At 33.9% G+C, this 24,149-nt stretch overlaps 1 protein-coding gene across 1 annotated transcript in view; it reads right to left on the bottom strand.

The window, feature by feature from the left end:
• ARID4B (AT-rich interaction domain 4B) overlaps nt 1-24,149 on the bottom strand; it is a 137,102-nt gene that overhangs the window by 34,363 nt on the left and 78,590 nt on the right. The window contains exons 7-16 of the mRNA XM_052640137.1: nt 23,204-23,342; nt 19,220-19,299; nt 17,532-17,608; nt 16,250-16,404; nt 12,946-13,018; nt 11,230-11,324; nt 10,125-10,222; nt 8,863-9,106; nt 8,382-8,557; nt 3,438-3,689 (exon numbers count right to left, since the gene is read on the bottom strand). Coding sequence (XP_052496097.1) covers nt 3,438-3,689; nt 8,382-8,557; nt 8,863-9,106; nt 10,125-10,222; nt 11,230-11,324; nt 12,946-13,018; nt 16,250-16,404; nt 17,532-17,608; nt 19,220-19,299; nt 23,204-23,342 — 1,389 coding nt within the window. The remainder of the gene's footprint in view (nt 1-3,437; nt 3,690-8,381; nt 8,558-8,862; nt 9,107-10,124; nt 10,223-11,229; nt 11,325-12,945; nt 13,019-16,249; nt 16,405-17,531; nt 17,609-19,219; nt 19,300-23,203; nt 23,343-24,149) is intronic.

Genomic DNA, 24,149 nt, shown 5'->3' with positions numbered 1-24,149 from the left:
AGTGGAAAGGATCAATTAGCTAATAGAACTAAAAGTGTCTAACAATAAAATATAAACATACTAAAAATACCTAATAATATAAACATCACTGAGAAATTAAAACAAATTAACAGACAGCCTACTATTAAAATTACTGAAGTATGACTAAGTTTTTTAACGTATGGAGATATATTTTTTAAAAGACTAAAAGAGAACACTACAATACAAAAAAGTGATCTTATCTTTCTCTTATGTATTTTCCCATTGAATGCGATTTTTGGATGTTTTTAAAATTCTGTAAACAAGCATGTGGTGAAATAGTAAAGACCATATAGCACTGGACAGCAGCCTGACATATGGTCATCACAGCTGAAAAATTCTGTAACTATGTTTTACCATTTTGGGCTTCCCAGGTGGCGCTAGTGGTAAAGAACCTTGCTGCCAGTGCAGGAGGCATTAAGAGACTGAGGCTGGATCCCTGGGTCAGGAAGATCCCCTGGAAGAGGGAATGACAAGCCACCACAGTATTCCTGCCTGAAGAATCCCATGGACAGAGAACCTGGCGGGCTACAGTCAGTCTGTGGGCTCACAAAGGGTCTCACACAACTCAAGTAACTTAGCACTGAAGCAATGATCAGAATTCTGGCTATTTCTCATAAATCTGATGTGAGTACATTAAAATGTTTTTTTTCTCATTGTAGTAGTTAAAAACAAACTGGCCCAAACACTATCTTATGTTAAAAAAAAAAAAAGCGACATTTTCAGTTATGAAATAGGGGTATAAATGAAAATTACCATAAAGGTTTATATAGAACTTGATAAAAAAGAAAAATGTAGAAATCATAAGAAAACAGTATTTTTCTAACTAAGATCGATATTATTTTTCTTAAGAAAAATCTGCTTTCTGGAAAATGTTTCCTATCAAACAAAACTCAAACAGCTCCATACGAAATTTCCTAAATTGCTACTGTAATGAATGACTGCCAGTGAAAATAAAACTATTTTCATGAAACTTCATGCATAAATCTTCACTTCTAATTGCACAACTCAAGTTTAAATTCAGAAATCAAGCTGGAGCTCTCCCAAGTAACAGGAAGACAGTTGTAGAGCTGATGAGGATTTGTTGAGGTCCTCATCAGATTAGCTTCAGATGTAAAAGAGCAGCAAAACTCACAATTTCTTATTCATCAATAAGACAGACTCTTTGGGTATTTATTATTCCAGAGAGAAATGGAAATACTAGAACAGTGACTATAAAAAAATAACTGCTTAATCTACTGAAGTACAATTGCTTTCTCTGTGATGCTGGAGTCTGTAGACATCCACTCTACAGGTCTTCATCAAGATGGTAAGTTTTCTTCTTTTGAAAGTTCGTACCATACAAATGCATCAGTTGTCAGGAGTAGATGACATCCTTCTCATTAATTCAAGTTTGTCTTGTTGGACTAGGTCTCATTTTGCTTTTCTATGTTATTAAAAACTTGAATGCCTCAATTTAAAATCTTCCCTTTCTCTATCCAACCCTCCATCTACTTCAAAGCACAAGCACCAAACATTCTTTCTATCCTCTAAAATCCAGGTGCTCCTACGATAGGATTACTCTTTCCTTTACTGAATCTTTTCTTAACAAAACAAAGTTGTAACTTAACTGCAGAATAATTTCATGAATGTTTCAATTTTTATCTATGCCTCTATTTAATGAGATAATTAACAGAAAATAATCAAGTCTGTGTTACAGTTAAACTTGGAGAATGCTTAAATTCTACCCACTGGTCACAGAATTAAAGCATTTTATAAAGACTACTAGGAAAACTGCCTCATTATATAACCTAGCAGAATAACTAGAAGGAAAGAACTGGAAACAAACAAAAAAACATAAAAGATGATGTATCTCAGATTATCTATCTTGTGGGCCTTACATAATAGTTATTAATTTTCACTGATACAATTTTTCCTTCCTAATTTTAAACTAACATATTTAACATTTACATCCTGGGTCAAAGTGGAACTCCCTCTACATCTATATTTAATAAAATCAAAATGAGTAAATATTACAGACAGCAAAATATTCTGATAGCAGCTCTGTAATCTCAAGTATCTTCGTCTGAACATGATACTAATAGCCCTTCAGGTGAGGAAAGTCATGCACCACAGAGACAGCACAAGAACCGATAGCCAAAAGGATAAATTACATACAATGTTAAAAAGTGGTATCTGGAGAAGCTTATGTTTCATAAGAACAATACTGATAGGTATTCTTAAAATCCAAAACTTTGTTAATCTTTCTGGTTAGAAGTAATAAAGGGAAAAAGTCCCAAACAAAACTCCTACACATTTCCTTATGACTTAAGTGCTATTTTCTTCCAAGCTTCAGAATGGAACAGAACTGTACTATTCTCAAATTAGGAAAGGTAATCAGATTAGACATGCTTCCAAAGCTTCCTACTGCTGCAAAATGACAACACAAACTGTACTTTTAAGAAACAGAGAGTGTGTTTTTTTAAGAAACAGACACTCTGGAGATGATGTTTTCTTAATCACATTCCAAACCACAGAATACAATGTAAACAGAAATCATGAGAACTGTATTCCTCCTTGAAAACACTAGGTACACCATGACACCACCACTGAAAACTAAGATGGCAATCTTTTCAAAAGCTACAACTCTTATCCCAGGCTACTTCAAATACAGTATCAGACATTCCAAAATAAATAAGGTTTTTCTTAAAGATATCTAGATGCTCAGATCCCAAAACTAGCTTGCCAACTTTGGATAAACTTCATATATTACCAAAGGAAACTTGTATAAGAAGAAAACTCAGTCCTGCTTTTCAGTTCCCTAGGTGAGTAGAGTTGGACCATGTACCCTATTTCAGTCAAGCAGATTTGCTCATATTTCATTGTTTCAAACATAAAAATTAATTTGAGGGTTCTGAACAAGATGTCATGCAAGAGCTGCCAATGCAGATAAAGGCCTTCCTGAAATAGCTAAAGCTTCCTAAGAAATCGCAACTTAAAAATCCTGCCTACTAAAGGCAAGAAAACGTGATGATTTAAGAAGGAAACAAGAGGTTACCGTGGAAAGGTAGATGAAAATGTAAGAGAGCCAGAAGCCTCATAATTGGCTTGTAGACCTCAAGAAGCTTAAATCCCTTTTAACTTTTAAAGAAATTTTTCTATCATTTTACCAACAATGTTGCCCCTATTAATCTACATGCATAAAATTAAAATCAACTACACAGACTTCAGTTTTCTAGACTAAAGTATTTGAAGTATTGAAAACAGTAAGTAGGAAGTCACTGAAAGAGGTATTTACAAGTCAAAACTCCATGTTTTTTGTATGGTATACTATGACCTCAATTGGAATACTAATAAATCTATAATTCGTCAAATTTTAAAATAGAAAATTACTGTACAAGATTTTTTAGGTAGCAATCACTAGCTAAAACTCAAGTTACCTCACATTCCATCCGCAGTAATGCACCAAGTAAAGGACCTCTCCACCTTCGACATCAGAATCTTTAATACTAGCTTCATACATTTTTTGATTTTTCCCTCGTCCATACCGCACTTGGACTTTCATGCCTGGTGGATAGCACTCAAACTCCTCTTCCTCATTGTTGTCATCATCCTCTTCATCCTCTTCCTCCTCCTCCTCCTCCTCCTCTACTTCTTCATCATCTTCCTCTTCCTCTTTATTCGTTTCATCTCTTGAAAGGTTTAAAAAACTGCAGTTAATAAAAGACACTTCATAAGCTTTTCAGTTCCAAACCACATAAATTGATAAAAATCGTGGCTGTGATTGTTCCGGGAACAGCAGGTTCCAAGCGTATGATATTCTCTGAGTTTCAATTTAATATTATTAAAAACTAAAACTGTATGAGATGACCATGGATGATTACAGAAAGATATATTCAGAGAAAATGAAAACTGAAAAGTAAGTGTATGAAAAGAAAATGTCCAACAGGCAGAAGAACAGAAGTTGTGCTGAACAGCAAGAAACTAGCTAGTAAGGTCGACGCTAACATTTTCCTCATGTTTTATTGTAGAATTTTTTTACAACTCAGTTAACAAAAACAAAAATCATCGTAACTCATAGCCATTTTCTGACTAAAAAATATTTTTCATTCAAATATTTCCAACCTCCAGATGTTTAAACAAGGTTTTACTAGCCAATGGCTAGTTTTAATAATTAAAATAATTTCAACCAGATTTTCTGAAGTTGTATTAAATGAAATATTGTTTCACCTTTTATAGGAATATTCTACTAAGTTCACATTAAAATCACATGAAGTTTTTTCTATTCTTCTAAACTTCAACACAATTTCTGCTCTCTTTTCTCCATATTTACCAAAAGTCCTCTTCCACCAATTCTCTCAACTTTAAAGTTCTGAAGAAACAGGCATATGAGAGACCAGTTGCAAATATGAAACTGAAAGTCATTTGCATTCTAGAAGCAGCAATGCAACCATTCTGGTCTTCTCAGTATCACGGGCTTTCTAAAACAATCATATTCATTTTATATTGATCACAAATTTGTATTCAATACATTGGGGGAAAATCTTAAATTATAAATTTTCCATGCACTAGATTTATTTTTTAAAAACTTCAATTATTTACTCTGCAGATGTCTAACCTTATTACAACAGTTTGCTCTCAAAAAGAATCCATCACTTTATAGCTGACAAATGAATAAATGTCATAAAATAGAACCATAAGACAGCTAAGTAACTAACCCTTAAAAGTTAATGGGCAGAGTATGTAGATAAAAAAATCTTCCTCCACTAATAATTTTAGTTTTAAATTCTTTTATGCAAACTTTTTTAGCAATAACATACTTTATCATTCCTAATTACACAATTATGTAGGCAACAAAAAATAAACTAGAAATAGTGTCACAACTAGAACTGTAAGGCTTTTTTATTCCTTCTATACAGTGAGGCAGCAGGGATGAAGGGAAGCTTAATACACTTATGAAATTAAGTCTGAGTTCACGAAAGTACCAAATGAGTCAATTTTCTCTGAAATGCATCACAAAGTCTACAAAGATTCTTCAGAATTACTCCTATTTTAAAGACTTGTTTACAGTCAAATTGGTACTTAAAAATTAAATGAATCCAGCTGTAACCTGAGACAAAAAATATGAATTCTACTACTGAAAATCTATTTACATTTCTATAATGAAAAAATTGTAAGTAAAGCTGAAATAGCTAAGAAATTATCAGAAAGCCTGAAATATCTAAGAAACTATCAGATAAACTATTAACAACTTAACTGACTTATATATATGTAGTAAACATATGTAAAATTAGAACAGTAAGGCTTTTTCTGAAAGAATACTACTTGTTTAATCAGAAGATTGTATCATTGCTCATCACGGAGAAAAGGAAGCATATTCTGGTAGATACAACAAAGATGGATCATACACCAAAGAGATTTATCATGCATCTCAGAATCATTATAGAAAACAAACATAAAAGAGATATAGATGATTAAAAGTTTAAAATGTTTTAAACAAAAACTAACTCTAAACTGTTCATTACATTATTAAGCCAAAACTATATAGGACTGAGGGCTTCCCTGGTGGCTCAAGGGTAAAGAATCTACCTGCCAAGGCAGGAGACACAGATTCAGTCCCTGGGTTGAGAAGATGCCCTGGAGGAGGAAACGGCAACCCATTCCAGTATTCTTGCCTGGAGAATCCCATGGACAGAGGAGCCTGGTGGGCTATAGTCCATGGGGTCGCAAAAAGTCAGACACGACTGTGCGATTGAGCACACACGCACACGTAGCACTGAACACAACCGGCAAACACCAATAATAGCTAGTACAATCCTACTTTCAGTGGTAGCCAGGGCAATCTTTTATGTAATCTGGAATAAAAACCTAATACTCTGTATTAATTTTTAAAAGCAATCAAAAATTAAAAATTGGAATTTCTCATTTAATGTCGACCTCAGACACAAATCAAATGAGTCACTCAATAACACACTGAACTACAAAGAGGCAAACAACACAATTACTGGCCATCAGCCGAAGCAAATATTCTCCCCCTCCTCTTCTCATTGGCAAAATCAGAGGTAGATACATCAAAAAGAACACAGAATGTCAAGAAAGAGAGCCTTTCAAAGTATAAAATGTAGCTAGTATACTAAGCGGATGTATGTATTACACAAAAACATAAACACCACACACACATATTACATGAGTTATCTTTTACATTTTGGGAAACCAAACGTATCCATGAGGACTTTTTCATCCGAACTCACAAATAATCAAATTTCCGAAGTTTGATGTCACATTCCTTACTTACAATGGACCAAAATTAAGACCAAAATAACTATTATAGGTTATTAGTGCCTACTACGGGCCAGGCACTGAACCAAACATTTTACATAAATTCAATTATTTAATCTTACACAACTGAACTACAAAGGAAGGACACTGAAAGTTCTTGTACCAGCTAATTACTTAAGAGAGTTTATATACTAGATAAATATTTATGTTAATTCTTTACAATCACAAAATTTTCTGCTGCACTTATCTAATAAAATCCAGAGATCAGTTGGATATTTCTAACCCATAAATTTTCTACAGCAGCCATATCAGGAAAATTTGTTTGTAGTATGATACATTTATAAATATCTGCAGTAAATAAAAAGCCATAGGAATTTTCCTGGTTGTCCAGCGGTTAAGAATCTACCTTGCAATATGGGCAACGAAGGTTCAATCCCTGGTCAGGGAACTGAGACCCCACATGCCACGGGGCAACTTTGCCTGTGTGCCACAACTGCTGAGCCCGAGCTCTGGAGCCCAGGCACTGCAGCTAGAGAGAAGCCTGGGTGCCACAACTAAGACCTGATGCAGTCAGAAATAAAAACTTAAATTTTAAAAAAAGTGTATGGAAATGTTAAAAATTTAATGAATACATAAGCCATACAGCTGAAGAATTCAAAAAATCCACAAAATAGTTTATACCATAAAATAAGCTGAAGTACCAATGTGAAAAATTAAGATAATTATTAGTCACAAAGAGAAAATATAGGCTTATTACAGGGCTTTTCACACAGTAAATGCTCCAGAAATAGATACATATTTATAAATCAGATTTTTAGGCAAGAAGCTGAATCCTTACTAAATTTCTTAATAGCTGACATAGTCTTCAAGTAGCAGCAAGAGTACTTCAAATATACATTTAACACACACAGAAACATAACTAAGTATCATAAACACTTAAACTATATTCATTTAAAGCCAGTTTTGTTTCATTTTTCCATGTTTATTTCCATGTTGTGGTCAAAATTTTAGAAGAACACTAAAATGGCTCAGTCAGTAAAGAATATGCCTGCAATGCAGGAGACAGGAGTTCAATCCCTGGGTCGGGAAGATGCCCTGGAGGAGGAAATGGCAACCCACTCCAGTATTCTTGCCTGGAGAATCCCATGGACAGAGGAGCCTGGTGGGCTACACCCATGGGGTCATAAGAGTCGGACACAACTTAGTGATTAAATCACCAACCACCACCAAAATGAGCAAGAGATTTTAAGCAAAAAGATACTTACTAAGTTTCTTAGAAGTAGAAATAATTTCCAGTATCACTAAGGAGTACTTGAAATACACATTTGTACACAGAAAGACATATATATTACAAAGTGTAATAAACACATTTTACTACAGTCATCTAAGCATCATTTTTTCCTCTTCCTTGCTTGTCTGCATGCTGTGGCCAAATTGTAGAAAATACGAAAATGATCAAAAAATATATAGTTGTACTTATTTAGAAGAATCATTAACAATGGGGATGCTTAGCTTTTTTTTAAGCCTCAGAAACAAGATGAAATGCCAAAAATCACCTATAAAATGCAGGGTCCACTGTCAGTATAGATATCCTTGATACATTGCTAAATAATTCTCAAATTGACCAAACCAAGTAAATGCTACTATCACATAAAATGCAATATAACAATTTTATAAACTAAGTACTAGCACTTTTCCATTCTTATTTTTTGCTTAAAAAATGATTACAATTCTCAAAATCTATACCCAACATACCATCTACAGAACACTGAAGAAAGACATCTTCCCAAATTTGTATTATCTAGTTATGAAGCAGGGGCTAATGCAGTAAGAACTGTTTTTCTCTAGCTCAAGAGTTCATTAATTTCCATGATGAGAGCAAGAATAATGGATCAGAAATATGATCTTTTTCTACAAATGTGCATTAGTAGGGTCTCTGAAGGAGGCAAATGCTATCTGCATAATAAATACAAATTAAAATTATTTATTTATTATCAATTATTTATTTTGTCAATCACATTTAGATTCATAAAAACACACAAAGAGCAAATTACAAAAATTCATTCAGCTATAAAATGCATCTTAACCAAAAACAGACTTCTTACCCAGATTTTGCTTTTTCTTCTCCAGCTTCTACCTTTATGCTGAGGGGTTCATCTGCTCCAGCTGTATCATCATCTTTATCTTCCAGGTTTTCATTTTCTTCTGTTTTTTTCATGTTAACTTCTTTTTCCTGTTCAGATTGTATAGGCATAGATTCTAATAAATTCTTTTTACTCCCCTAGAAAAAGATCAGAGGAACTAAACCAACAAAAGTAAAAACTGTCAACCTAATTCCATTATCTAATTATTAGCACAGGAGGTACCAACCAGTACTAACACTGAGAAAGTTATTTTAACAATCTTCTGCCATCCCTAAAATAATGGCAAAAATAGCTAACAGCTATTTCAAACACAAAAATAGCATGTAATAAAGAAAATGCATGAACAATAAAATTTATAAGATAAATTAAATAAGGAATCTTTAGAGAGGATGGAGAAAATGTACCACTGAAAACAAAGGACTATTAACAGTATCCTATTTACCTGAGAGGGCTGAGTATTCTCCTTTCTTTCAACACCCTCTTCAAGAGGCTTTTCTTCTTTTGGTATTATATTCGCTTCCTCTTCAATCTTTATTTCTTTGATTTCTGGTTCATTTTCTTCTTTAACTTTTATTTCTTTTACATTTTCACACTCCTTACAAGGCTTGTTAACAACTTTCTCTGGCAGTGCCATCTGAAATTCAATATTGGCCGACCTACAGTACTCCTCAAAACCATATAAGTATCTGGAAACATGAAAAGAAGTCATATTTGGGAAAACATTTCAAAATGTTATTGTAGAGTTGTGGTTTTTAAAATATGTGTTCACTTCTTCTAAGTTCTCAGATATTGAGCTACCTTAATATTCTAGCTTATTTTAATTCAGTTCTTTACAATCTTTTTACTCAAATAGAAACATTTTTCAAAGAAAAAAACTTCATTTAAAAAAATGCTAAAAGTGAAAAGAAAGTCATCATCTTAAATGTAATAACTGTAGTAATAGTAGCAAGTAATAGCATCTATTTATATGCTAGGTACTGGACCTCTGAGTATACGTAAAATTTCACTAGCTGATCAGACTAATCACTACTATGAGACAAACAGTATTATCTCATTTTATAAACAAGAAAATCAAGGTCTGGAAGAACAAATAAGTAGCCCAAGGGCATAAACAACAAATAACTGGCAGAACCAGGATTTGAACCTGGGTTTATGTGACTTTAAAACTTTGGCATTTTAACTTCTACACAATACTTTTCAAACTTGCCTGAGCACAAAAACTTTCTTCACAGATTATCTCACGTATCTAATATTCATGGAAATCAGTCCTGAATATTCACTGGAAGGACTGATGCTGAAGCTGAAACTCCAATACTTTGGCCACCTGATGCGAAGAACTGATTCATGTGAAAAGACCCCAATGCTGGGAAAGATTCAAGGCGGGAGAAGAAGGGAACGACAGAGGAAGAGATGGTTGGATGGCATCATCGACTCAACGGACATGAGTTTGAGTAAACTCCCGGAGTTGGTGATGGACAGGGAGGCCTGGCGTGCTGCAGTCCATGGGGTCGCAAAGAGTTGGACACGACTGAGCAACTGAACTGAACTGAATATTCATAGGCTACACTCTAGAAAATGCTATTACAGAGTGATTACTCTAGTAAACCTATCTCGAAATTACTAGCCTCAGTTATATGGTAAATTCCATCCTGCTTTCTAGGTAAAATACTGGTGAATATAGCTATATTCAGCACATGGACTTACTTTTTATAAGCACATTTAACATTGTATCCTGCAGCTGAATTTAAGACAGGGATTCCAAGATCTTGGTAGACTTGTTTCCAAACAGCCCCGCTTTCAATCTGAAAGAGTAAAATGAAAATTCAAAATTAAAAGGTGAGGAATATGATAAAAGTTTTGGTAAATACCAAATGTGTGTATTTGTGTGTATGTATCTATTATGTAGTTCTGTATTTGTTGTTTCTAGTCTCAAGGAGTGGAAAATACCAATTTTGATAAATTCTACGTAAAATAATCTGGTTTACAGCAATGTTTTTAAGTTTTGGTATTCTAACAAATCTCAGAGAATTATAAATGCTGAAATCCTAGGTCATTTGACATTTTACCTTTTTGGCCATGCTTCAAGGCATGCAGGATTCCAGTTCCCTGACCAGGGATCAAGCTTGCTTCCCCTACACGGGAAGTTCAGTCTTAACCGTTAGACAGATAGGGAAGTCCCCGTTTGACGTTTAAATAAACTCTGCTATGGTAAATAAGAAAACATCTCCATGCCTGAATCAAAATCTTCATAAAATGACAGATAAAAAAAATTTCAATGACGTATGATTTCCTATAAGCTAATAAAGTCGTTTCATGAATCCTAGTAACACAACGTACCTTTCCTCCCCCCAGAATAGTATTAACTGGATGAGTACCATACACCATGGCAACCTTAAGATAATTTCTTCAGTTCTGCATATATGCACACATATATATGCAAATAATGTTTTCTATATATGTAAGGCACAGTGGTAGAGATCAAGGATATAAAGAATATTAAGAGAGATCGCTGCTCTTACTGATCTTACAGTCTAATGGAAAAGAGACACAGAACGAATTTCCACTAACATGGCTGTGTTATGACTCAGATAGCTTATGAAAGTTTGACAAACTTAACAGTAAACTGGAAAGCTCATTTTAAAAAATCTTCAAGTTTAAATTTGGTCTGAGGAAGCCAGCTAGTCTAACTTGTACTCTCCATTTTCTTTTCCTTTTATTCTTAAGTTTTTGTTAATAGACACTTTTAGATAATATTTAGATGAGAAAACATGTATGAAGAACGTGTTTCACTTCTGATCGTAATACTTACATTATCAAATCCTCCAAGTTTGTGTACAAGCCTGAATAACTTAAAGAGATTCAAATTTCGATATCCAAGCACAGGTCGTTTGTTAATAGGTGTGCCTATTAAAGAAAACATGGATATATCAGAACCAGGCTTCGTATTTATTTAAATTTTGAAGATTCAAACATTACCATCAAATATACACAGTGCAATCTGTGTCTATATGAGAAAAACATCCCTGGTTAATCAAAAATATATCTACTTAAATCCATTTTATCAAAACCTTTTTTCCTATATCAGATTTTTGAAACTTTATTTATATTTTATTCCACTTTCATTCCCCCGATGAGCAAAAGAATAAACAGTAAATGAAGCAAAATAAAATACCAACACAAAATTTTAAAACCTCAGGGTAACAATGTTTGGTAGAACTGAAAACAGTGTTGAGATAATTGATGGGCAACCGCTTCACAATGGGAATTCCCTTTTATTTTCTTTGTATTTTACTAACTTACTACTATTCCACAAAGTAAGTAATTCTAGAGTAAAGTTATAGTGTTGTTTATTCTAGGATGTAAGAAAGTAGGATATTAAAACTATCAGACTGTTAGAATGTGATTAAGAGAAAATAACAGGATAGAGATACATATTTTGCCCTTTCCAAAATACACATGATGGGGATAATCATATTCTTCATTTTTTTCTAATATTAGATTTTATTCATTTTCTTCACTTTTTAATTTAGCTTATATAAAAAAAGCTTAAGAAATAGCCTGCCTTCTTAGGCCAAGCCTCCATGCACACAAATAAACAGATAAATCAAGGACATTTTATACTGAATAAAAAGATAACTACATTGTAGTAGCCACTATGATTTATGAGAGCAAAAAGAAGACCAAGCCCACAGCTACTTATCAACAATACAAAACTGGATTAAAAAAACTTGAATTCACAGAGCACAGCAGCACTTCTAAGTATCATTCATTCATTTTGTCTTTTTCTTCAAGTCAGAAAGCTTTCAGCCTCTGCCCTCTACCTTGCTAGCATCTTTACAGGAAAGGAGAAACTATACTCATAACAGCAGATAAGAAAGAAACAGGGCCACAGTTACTAGATGACCAGGTCATCACTGCAAGTTAAAAGTTAGTGTTAATTACCCATGCTTATATTTCTTGAACCACAAAGGCAGATTCAAAAAGCTAAGACAAGGCTCACCTTGACACTTGGTCACCTTTCTCTACAGATGGTTTAATTTTGTTCTTAGTTTTATATGGCTAAGTCATAAGAAGGCTTATGGCCCATCTTAGAATGAATGACGTGTCTGTCTGTGTGTCTCTCTTACTCACATACACAAACACATACATCTTGGGGCTGGCAGTGATTTTAGAGAAGAGGCTTTTCTACAGGCATACATGGAGGCTCAAATAAAAAGACACTATGATTCCCATTCTGTTACTGTTTTCTAATGTAAAGGTTCTTTGGGGTTCCCAAAGAAGTGGTGGGAAAGACAGGACAAAATACAGTTATTTATGGGTCCATGGCCATAACATCCATCAAAATACTGTCAAATCCCACATTCTACTTACTACGTGACAGACATTACACTAGGGTGCTGGTGATACTGGTAATCAAAATGATAGCCATGACTACCAGTGACATGCAGCTTAACAAACGGAATTCTTATTTTTAAGATATTCTCTGATATCTACATTAATAATGAATCAAAGAAAAAACACTCACCTCTATCTTCCATAAATTTGTACAACTGCTGAAGAAAGTTCTCCCTTTCCTCTGGAAATGGTTCTATTTCTTCCTAATTTTAGTCACAGAAGAATAAAATATTATTTTCCTCAGTTAAGCATTTTAATAACACAAGCAGATTTCCTACCAACAGCAAAGACTAATACTCGCTAGAATATTTCAAAGGCTTTCTACAAAAAAACAAAAAAAAATTACTTAACACTAAGCTATTCAAAACCAGAAAGTCTAGACATTTTATGCTTTACAGAGAACTATGTCCTAAAAGGTTATCTCAGTAGTGACAATCTCAAATGTAAATGCTCATATAAGAAATGAGACCAACAAGATGGTTCATCAACTTTCTACCACATCACAGATCTAGTCTTTAAATCACGGTCACAGGCTCAAGAAGACCTACTCTCACTTATATTAATTTGGGTCAGGGCTTAACATCGAAACGGGCTCTACTCTTGCTCCTCCAGGAACTAAACAAGTGAGGGCCCCATCAGCTGCAACTAAAATTATCCTTCATTATATTCGGCCCCACAGTATAGTACTTCAAGCTTATAAAATCAGTAAAGTGGGGAACAAACTTGATCTACAATACCTGAAGATTCAGACTTAGGGAAATCTTCAAGTAATAAAATAGTTCCCCGATTTATCAATTACAAGGGAGGGACTAGCTTCTTGCTGCTGTGGCCAGGGGCTGTGGCAGTAGGGAGCTGGTCCTGAAGCAACCTGCAAGGAGCAGGGTAGTAGGTGAGATGGAGGAACTCATCAATTCAGTGACCATCAACAAACATTTAATGAGCACCAGTGAGTGTAGGCACTGTGCAAGGTGCTGAGTCAAAAGAGAAACAAGCGATGGTGCCTGCCATTACAGAGCATGATCGGGGTAACTGCAGAGGAAGTAATTCAAAATACACACTGAGGCTTTACAGTTACTCTGGTTGAAACAAAAGTATTCCGAGTGGTAGAAGTCAGGAGAATACTTTTCAACTGATAGCCTAAATATATCATTCTAATTTTAAAAATCATGTGTCTAAAACCACTGCTGGCGTGAGATTGGCCTCTATCTTAAAAGCAAGCAGAAAAAAGGAAGTTAAAGACAATAAAAGCTTGTATCGATAAAACTATTATGCTTGCTAATAATTGGGCAGAGAAGAATAAATGACAATTATTAGTTTGCTTATGATAAAATTTGTTTTTCTCAACCTAAACATGATCCACATGCACCACATTTTGGTAAGGTAGTCAGACGTGAGCCTAAGGAATACTGTTTTCTAGGTATTTTCTTAAATGCGCCCATGGCACAATATGTGACTTTCATAAACCACCAAATTTATTCCTACTGCAAAAAATTTTAAGTGCAGTCTGTATTTAACTTTAAAAAACTGTTTAAACTGGAAACCACATTTGGTTAACATAAATCTAAGTAATAAAAGTTTTGGTAACTAGTATTTACTGATCATCTGTTCCATGTTACACACTATGACAGACACTATGAGTATGAGTACAAGTAAGATGGACTCCTGACCCTTGAGGAGCCTATTGATTAGTAGGGCAAAAAACAAGTAGAAAATAATACATGCACATATGTAATGCATGTATATATGTAGGCAAAAATTTCTCCGAGGAGTGGTATCTGTTTATAGACTATCAAACGGAGTGATTAACTTTTCTTGTACAAGGTGATGGTTCTCTCCTTTACAGGGAAAACAGGTTAGTAAGGTTTAAAAAACTCAACAGGAGTGTGTCATGTTGACAAAGGGCAGGGTGGGGAAGGGCACCGTGGACAAAGGGATTGGTTTGTACAGAAGTAAATAGAAACAAAGGTTTGTAATTCAATGTTGCTACAACCTAGTTCAAAGTAGGAGGGTAGGGAATTCCCTGGAGGGCCAATGTTAGAAATTTACACTTTCCGGGTTCAACACCTGGTTGGGGAACTAAGATCTGGAAAGCCACGTGGTACCACCAAAAACAAATAAAAAAAATAAAAGTAGGAGAATATACCAGAAATAGTGATGGAAAAAAAGAGAGCACAGGTTGGGCTATAAAGGGAGGTTCTGAAAGTAAAGCCTGACTTCCAGAGTAATAAGTCATTCAGACTGTAGCCCACCAGTCCTAGGAATTTTCAGGCAAGAATACTAGAGTGGGTTGCCATTTCCTAATCCAAGGGGATCTTCCTGACCCAGGGATTGAACCTGCATCTTTTGTGTCTCCTGCACTGCAGGCGGATTCTTTACCACTGCGCCACCTGAGAAGCCTTAAGGCAAGGGACTGATGGCTTGTTTTTAACATTTTAAATAGAAAGCAATGGGGAAGACCGACGCCAGGGAAACTTTCACACTACACACTGTCATTATTGATCACTACATTATAAAACATAAACTTTAAAATGTTCCTACTTCATCAATAGTTGTTTATTACAGTTACATGGCAAAATTTCATAACTTACCTAAAATATTACATATTGACATTAACTTATCTTTGTTTCCTAAAAACATTAAATACAATGGTCATGTATTGCAGCTATCATTATCTGCATCATTATTGCCCCAATAATTTTCATAAAGCCATTCAGCAAACCATTAAAGAGCACAGTGGTGCACTCTCACTAGTAAGATTATGGGCAATTTTCTCAGTACTTGTCATTGATGGACCTAAAGTACCAGCTACAATAAAATCTATATTTAACTCCTTGATCTGTATAAATTCACAGATGTCTTATTTTGTATTAGATAAAATCTAATACAAAAATCTTTGTATTGATTCTTTGAATCAAAGACATTAATCTTTACTTTTATGCTGATTATTCCTTTAACATTAGATAAAAGACCTATTTTATCCTTTGAGATACTGTAATAAAATATGCAGATGTAAACATAGTCTGAGATCACAGCTGTCTATGTGATGTTAAAAAGCATATGCAAGTAGAGTTTTGCTGTATTAAGAAACATTTTTTCCCTTTTTTTAATTGAACTATAGATGACACACAATACTGTATCAATTTCAGGTGTATGACATATTGATTGGACATTTAAATACATTACGAACTGAAGATTAAGAAATATTTTTGAGATTACAGGGATAACTATACTTAATATTTTTAATTTCACAAAATCATATTTCTATTTTAAGGTTAAGTAAGCAAACTATTTGATCATGATGAATACACAAGAACAACTGTATTATAAAACACTTCTAATACTAAAAATACTTAAGTGATAAATGACTTCATGCCAAATCCCAAAAGGAACTCAACTGTTTTTCATTGTAAAAGGCATTAACTCTTTTTACTCACCTCTTCTTCACTGCTGTTATCCTCCTTTTCTTTTTCATCATCTTCCTCCTCCTCTTCTTCCTCTGCTTCGCTGCTAGAACTATCTTCTTTCAATTCAGTCTTCCAGTTAGCAGGAATAGTTCTACTTTTGTGAAATTCAAGTGCCTGATCAAAGGCTGGAAAGAGGTTACAAACTATCAACTGGAGAAATTAAGACAACTGATTTGTCTAAAAATATTAACAGGAAAAAGAAATAAAAACCACTGTGCTGCCACCACTGACATTTATGAAGTGGCTGCTATGGGCTAGGCACTGTGCTAACTGCTTTTCGGTGTAGCAGCCTATTAATCTTAACTGTCTTAGGCATCAGATATCTATTTTACAGATGGCAAAACTTAGGTGACTTAGGTTCAAACAAAGACAAGAAAAAGGGGCAGATATATTCTTTTAAAACAAAAATTAAGAATGTCTAGTAGACATTAAAGTAAATCTTTAAAATCATTTTATCAAAAAATATTAAAGTTTATATAATAGGCACAGAGCCACTGTAATAACTTACAAGTATCTGAAAATATACTATAAATATGTACTCTACATTTTTAATTAACTCTAAATTAAAATTATATTAATGATTAATTTAACTGGATAAATAACTAGAAACAGTTATTCTCACTTTACAATACAGAGAAATAAATTCTCTACCATAAATCTTGATGATTTTTAACCAGTCTATATAGTGTATTATCTGATTTGGTGAACATGGGCAAAGAAAAAAAAAGTTATTTGCAGTGTGAAAAATCAAGTAAGAGATGTAATTACAGCATATTCCCCAATAAAATATAACTACTGTTACAAGAAATGACAAAAATCAAGACTACTTTGATTCCTGTGTTTACCATCCTCAGGAACTGATATTTACTAGGCCAGACTACAGTGATAGCTGATGACCTTGTTCTTGATCTTTTTTAGACTACTATCCCAATTATAAACAAAAAAAGACTACTATGATAACAAAAGACACATTGGTTTACAAAAGCAGAAGTCGCACAGGACCAAATGTAACTTCAAAGACTTCACTAAAAAAAAAAATTTTTTTAAGACCAAAAGAATATTTAAACTTCAGAAATACTTCCTTAGTTTTTCTTTCTTCTCTGTTTGGCCACACTGTGCGACCTATGAGATCTTAATTTCCTGACCAGAATCGAAGCTCGGCTCCAGCAGTTAAAGTGCAGAGTCCACCAATGGACCACCAGGGCATGCCCCATCAGGTTTTAAGTATAATTTGTTCCAAAATTACCCTTACCTTGCTTTAATACAGCATCAGGCTTTGGTACAGCGTCACTAGTAATTTCATGGACATCCTTCCTTGGTACTGAAGTACTGCATTTTTTTTTTTAATGAAAAAACCCACAAAAACACAATGAAGATTAATTAAGAGTCCAATTATCTACCACAGAAAGATACTGAGAACATGGGAGCACTGATGGAAATGACTGCACACAGGGTTGCAAGTCTCAAACAAAATACTAGGCAGGACATTAAAACCGGAATCATCCAAAGAAGGACCCCACCTCAATAGATGTTTTATAAACAAGGAATTCTCAGAGTACCTGATTAAATGCAATATTAAAAATATTGAAACCCTGAAAATAATAAATTAAAATGTTTACATAGCAGAATGCATCAATCCAATTAAAAAAACAAGTTAAACAGCAAGAATCTGCCATCATCTTAAGATAATCTCAAGAAATAAATAAATTTAAGATTAGAAGAAAACGTACTATTTTATAATGTAAAATGTTCAATAATTTTTTTAAACTGAATTCTAGGTTCAAAGCGAACTTCTAATATACAACTGAAGTTCTTTCATGTAGAAACTATAAGAACCATTTGGATGCAAGCAACTGGGAGAGGTCGTTTTATCATATGTGTCACATTTATTTCTTACTTTACATGAATAAATCATCATGCACCTTTTCTGCTCTTGGTTTGTTTCAACCAATCCACGGAAGTCTAAAAACTATTCCAAATACACTTTTCAGTCTGCCTCTTTTCAAGCTTTAAATTTAAAAATTTCAAATATATACAGAAGTATAACAGTGAGATGAACTCCCACGAATCCATCATCCAACTACAACAATCATTAACTCAGAGTCAGTGTCCTCCCACCCCAACTGGATTATTTTGAAGCAAATCTCAGACATTATATAATTTAATTTATAATATTTTATTCTTTTAAAAATACAATCCTATCATCACACATTTAAAAATTCATAGTAATTTCTTAATATCAACTAGTATTCAATTTCAATGTGAAAGTGGGTTTCATATAGATTATTTTTAAGTCATGTCTCAGAACATGAAAATCCAAAAACCAATCTTAAAGTATCATGATATTTTTAAAGCAGTCACCCACTAAGGCAAAATATCAACATAAAATACATGGATTTTCTAGTCACACAATTTTTAAAGGGAAAAAACACTCATAGAAAATGATAACTCAGTTTTAGACAAGTTCTACATGAAAATTCATTGTCTTAATACCCAACATATATTTACAGTAACTCGTTTTAATCCTTAAGACTATTGCAAAATTCAAACGTTACACAACAGGTATTACCACACTCATTTAGAAGTAATTTAAAATGTTAGAAAATCCTAATTACACATTCAAAACAATAAATATATATCAATTAATATATCCATGAAATATTAGATGTAGATATAGTGAATTTTCAATAAACCATCAGTTATTATATAGGCAAATATTGATCAATTAGACAGCATTGAGAATATAGCTTAGAAAAGACCAAATGAACAAGACATATTTTAAGACTAATACACTTGATGATAATATGAAAGATGATCATGCTTTGAAACACTCAATGATAAAAAGGAAAAGCAGAACATCACTGGAAATAACTAATTTATAATTTATCATCCTAATCTGGAAAAGCAGCTTATTTTTCATACCAAGTGAATTATACTTACAATTTGCCATCTTTGAAAGATCGAACAAGAATATTATCCTTTTTCACAGCAATTTCATCACTACAGTCAGGACATACCACCTTTTTTAAAAAAAAGTATGAAACTATTATAACTAAAAGCACTATTTATAGATAGTTACATAAATATCAATTATTTAAATCTTAAAAAATAGTTTCAGCTTAAAATTTAAAAACTAATTTTAGTTTGAGGGTAAAAACACATACACGTGTAACAATATACACAAGTAATTTAAAGTTTATATCCTAAAACACACACATACATATGTGGGAATGCACACAAGTAATTTTATTTTCTATATCCTTCCAGCTCTCTGGATTATCCACATTAATTTCTGACATAGGCATGATGTTGAGAGCACAGTCGTGGCTGTGACTAGACTGATGCTATGGACCAAGTCTAGGCAGAGACAGAAAACTGGCTGACAGTGGCGCAGGGGTGGGAGGAGGGAGACAGTCCGACAGAAGGCCTGCAGCAGGGCTGCAGGGGCCAGAGCGGGGTATGGGAATCTTAACCAGAGCAGCCTCTATCTTAAAAAAGACAGAGATGATGTGCTGGCTATTATTTACATCTAAACACATATGTTAATAATACTAAAATCTCTTTATAACACTACCCATTCTAAAAATAAACGATTTTAAAGTGAGTACCTTCCTGGAATCTACATAACATTTACTACTACCAAAATAAAAGATTTTATTTGAAGTCACTCCAGCTATTACTGAAAATAAGGATAAAGCATGCCTTCTCAAAGATAATATCAATTCAAGACATCCATAAATTTTTTATTATTTTAATTCCAAGAGAGTTCACTATATGTATCAAGAACAACATCATAATTTGGTTTTTTAATGAAAAAAATGGGCTGAATAAGTATGACAGATTTAAGGACTGTCTCATTAGCTCTGAAAAATGCCACAATTGTACTTAAATGCATGTATTCTCGCTACAGGTTTGAGAGGAGCCAGAAATACATAAGTTCTAATTCAGTCTTTAATTCACTTTTTTTCTAATTTATTTTTTAATGTTTTGGCTGCATCGTGTGTTACGCAGGATCTTTCTCAACCAGTGACTGAACATTCCTCCCGCAGTGGAAGCACTGGTCCTAACCACTGGAGAGCACAGGAAATTCCCCTAATTCAGTCTCTAAAATGTTAACGATTTCCATAATTGTAATTGCACTGCATCAGCATTGCTTAAATGTTGACGGCATTATGAAATAATTCACTAAGAAAAGGCTTTTACGTGTATTAGCATCTAGGAAAACTTTCCTATCATTTCAAAAGTAATGATAGGAAGTAGATCACTGAAGTAAATTTCCTTCAGTAGTAGATTTACTGAAGTAAATACTTAATTTGTCCATTCATTCATCCACTCTACAAATACAAACTATTTCATCAAGGTACTGTGTACTAGATCACAGAGGCCAAGACAGTCACCATTTCTCCCCACAGTGAGTGTGTACTCTAACTGGGAAGACAAGCACTAAACAAGTTAAGTGCATATTTATTTCACTGTTATTATCTAGGTGGTCAGAAATCACTTTCTTGAGGACACAACATTTACACTAAGCTTTGAAAACTGAGGAGGAACTGACTTGACAAAGGATGGATGTGTAATACACATGTCTGTAGGCCAGGCTGCAAGAAGAGGAAATGGATTATGGGAAGGGCCTGACACAGCAAGCAGGGCAACCCATTCTAGGAAGTAAAAGGTCAACATGGCTAACTTTCTGCCTGGGCTGAATAAGAAAGATAAGCAGAGCTTAGATTTGTCCATTTTGTAAGCCATGGTAATTCGGAGGACAAAAATCTAAAGTCTCTCAGAGAAGGATCTGAAGCAAGGCAATGTCATAACAGAATTGCCATTGCCTTTTAAAAAATTAATTTTGGCTGTCACAAAGAAAGTGGACCAGAGAAGGGCATGAGTTGAAAGAGATTAACCTACTGCAAATCATCCAGGTGAGAGATGGTGACCTGGATACAAAGTGATGGTGATGGTAAATTAAAGGAATGAGAAATATTAGAGATAATTAGGGAAGTGAAGAGGTGAGAGAGAAAAGGATGCTTACATTTTTACCTTGTGCAAATGGTGTCATTCACAGGGAAAGGAAACAATGGAGAGGGGTCCAGTTTGGGAATACAGGGAGGAGAGAGTAAGTTTAGGTTTATTCAGCTTGTTAAGTTTTCAGGTGACTAAAGAACAACCAAGTAGAGATACTGAATAGACAGATACTCAGGTCCAGAGCTCAGAATAGAGGTCTGAACGCTAAGATATAAACCTGGGAGTAAACAGCCTAAACAGAGGTCTAAAACTGTCAGACAAATCACCCATTTTTTTCTTTCTCATGAGACTGGATTTTGAAAAACAAACATGATAGACTTTGCTGACATTGTGTGTGAGTAAGCGGGTCCACTCTCCATTCTGCTACAGGAACTAAAATCCATATTTTATCCCATTTACCCATGCATCTGATTTTCTCAGTCCTTAAGACATTTCAGTTTATTATCCCTGCAACCAATGTTATTAAAGAGGATGAGATCACTCTGAAAAAATAGAGTGATATGTTCTGAACCCTAAACAACAACATTTAAAGCTCAGAGGAAAAATGATGACTGAAACTGAAAAACAGGACTGTGTCAATCAGGGAAGCTAAGATTTCCACCCCTTTAAATGGGGGTAAATACCACTTATGTTTCAGCCTCAATTCGGATGAAATGAGACTGTGCACTTAGCACAGTGCCTGGCCAGGGGAAGTGCTCAAAACATGGTAGCTATTTATTGTTCCTAAGAGTATGCAACTGTTCTCTAACATGATATTAGCAGGCACTTGTTAACATTACTCAATTTATAAACTACTTTCAAAAATAGAAATGCAAATATTTTATGTGATTATGTCAAGGTTGTTTGATTCAGAACACAATTTCACACTCTCGTTGATAAAAATTATCCATTACTGTCCAAGAGATCTCAAATTTGCGTGGAGGATAACACATATCAATAATGCTAAGATGTTAAAAATAATAATGAAATGTTGACTAAGCAGATTACTAACCTTTTGGTACCGTTAATCTTTTCCTCATCATCAGGAAACTATTTAGAAATGATGATGAGAATGTTAAATTAATATTGAAAATACCAAAGTGAAAATTTTAATGTTCCTGTTGTTTTAGAAAAAGACACACAAAGCTCTTTCAAAATACGTTTTCAAAAGAAATGCTCACAAAGAATCTTAGTGCTTTATGAAAAAAGAAATGACCACATACACTGACTTAAGTTTTCTGCTTACCATTAACCCAAAGCTTGACAGGTTATTTAACCCTTCTAACACTGAGTTTCCTTATCTTTAAATGAGGATAAGTAATACATACCTCATAATCCTCATAAAGATCTTAGCACAATCCTTACACACAGCAGGCATCCAATAAATGAGGAATGGATAGATGGATGTACGAAGAGGTACAAAGGTATTATACAATATTCACATTTATGAAAATAATTGCCCTCATTAGTTTAAATTAAAAGAGCTGACATTTATTGGGCACTTAGTTTTGTGCAAAACACTTTTAATACTCAGGATACAGAATACAAAATGTTCAACAAAAATGATGACAAACAGATACCATTTGCAGACAACAGTAGAAAACAGGGTCCCGCTCTTCTTTAGCAGTCTTCTGCACAGTACATTTAGAAGTTTTAAAAGTTTGCACAAGGAATTTTTTATCCAAAATTCAGCAGTGTAATATACCAAACCTCTAAAATTACCATGATTTTGCTTTTCATGGATGAATTCAAAAGTTCTTTGTACTCAGAAACAATTTTCAAAGTAATTCTGTGTGAACTGAATGATGCTAAAACCATTTCCCATTCTGTACCTATGAAACACACTGATTTTTAAGAAAATCAACTGCTTTCTTCATGAACTTATATAGTTGAAAATTAAACTCTTATACTGAAGTTACTCACCAATGCAGGAAACCACAGTGCTTTCTTTTTATCCAAACTAATGTAATCTACACATACAACTTTTCCCAGAAGCTCATCAATCTGTTTCCTATCATCCTCATCTTCATCACTGGAGGATGAAGAAGACTCTTCCTCTGGTCTAGGGAGAGAAAAAATGAGATATTCCTGTTTATCATCACAAAGAATAAGCACGCCAAGTTGATAAATACAGGTTTTCTAGAAATCCTATCCTGTTTCCTACAACCTACAAAATGGCTAAATTAAAATTTTTAATAGCTTTCTAAATTGCTAAAAAATATTTTTTTTAAAAAAGGTTATCACTAGAGGAAAAGCACAGCAGTTTCCTAAAAATGTCCTGAATTTATTTAGTACTATTTTAAAAGATTACACAGATGATCAAAACACAATACCACTGGTTCCCAAATTCTCAAAACCTGAAGGCCCCATTTTAAGTATCTGAGGACTGCACTAAAATACACTACGTTCTTCTCTCAGATTAAAGGAATTCTAGAAATGGTAATGCACTCCCAGTACAAAGCAAATTTTAAAAGGGGGAAGGGAGATCTTTACTAACAGAGGGTCAAGGTAGAGAGAGGAGACAATCTGATAAGACATCACCACTGCTATGCTTAATATCAGATACATAAAAACTAAGTATTCATAAGATGTACAATATGGTTCTTTTGTATTATGTGAAAAATTCCTTTTGGTTACACTGTATTCTGAATAAATTAAAAAGAAGAAAAAGGAACTCAAACCATCTATTTGATTTTAGAGGGAAGTACAGTAAAAAATAAAACTTAAAAAGAGAGGGAAAAAAAAAACACACAAACACACAAAACAAAGTTCTCAATCTGGTTTTAAAAAAGCCCACAGTCAGTAGTAAAGAAAATGGATTCTAATGGGGGGATGTGCGAGAGGCTTGGAGGGAGGGGGACGTATGTAT

Source organism: Budorcas taxicolor, chromosome 5 (genome assembly GCF_023091745.1).
Source record: "Budorcas taxicolor isolate Tak-1 chromosome 5, Takin1.1, whole genome shotgun sequence".
Taxonomy (NCBI): Eukaryota; Metazoa; Chordata; class Mammalia; order Artiodactyla; family Bovidae; genus Budorcas; species Budorcas taxicolor.
This window is presented reverse-complemented; position numbering and strand designations above follow the sequence as displayed.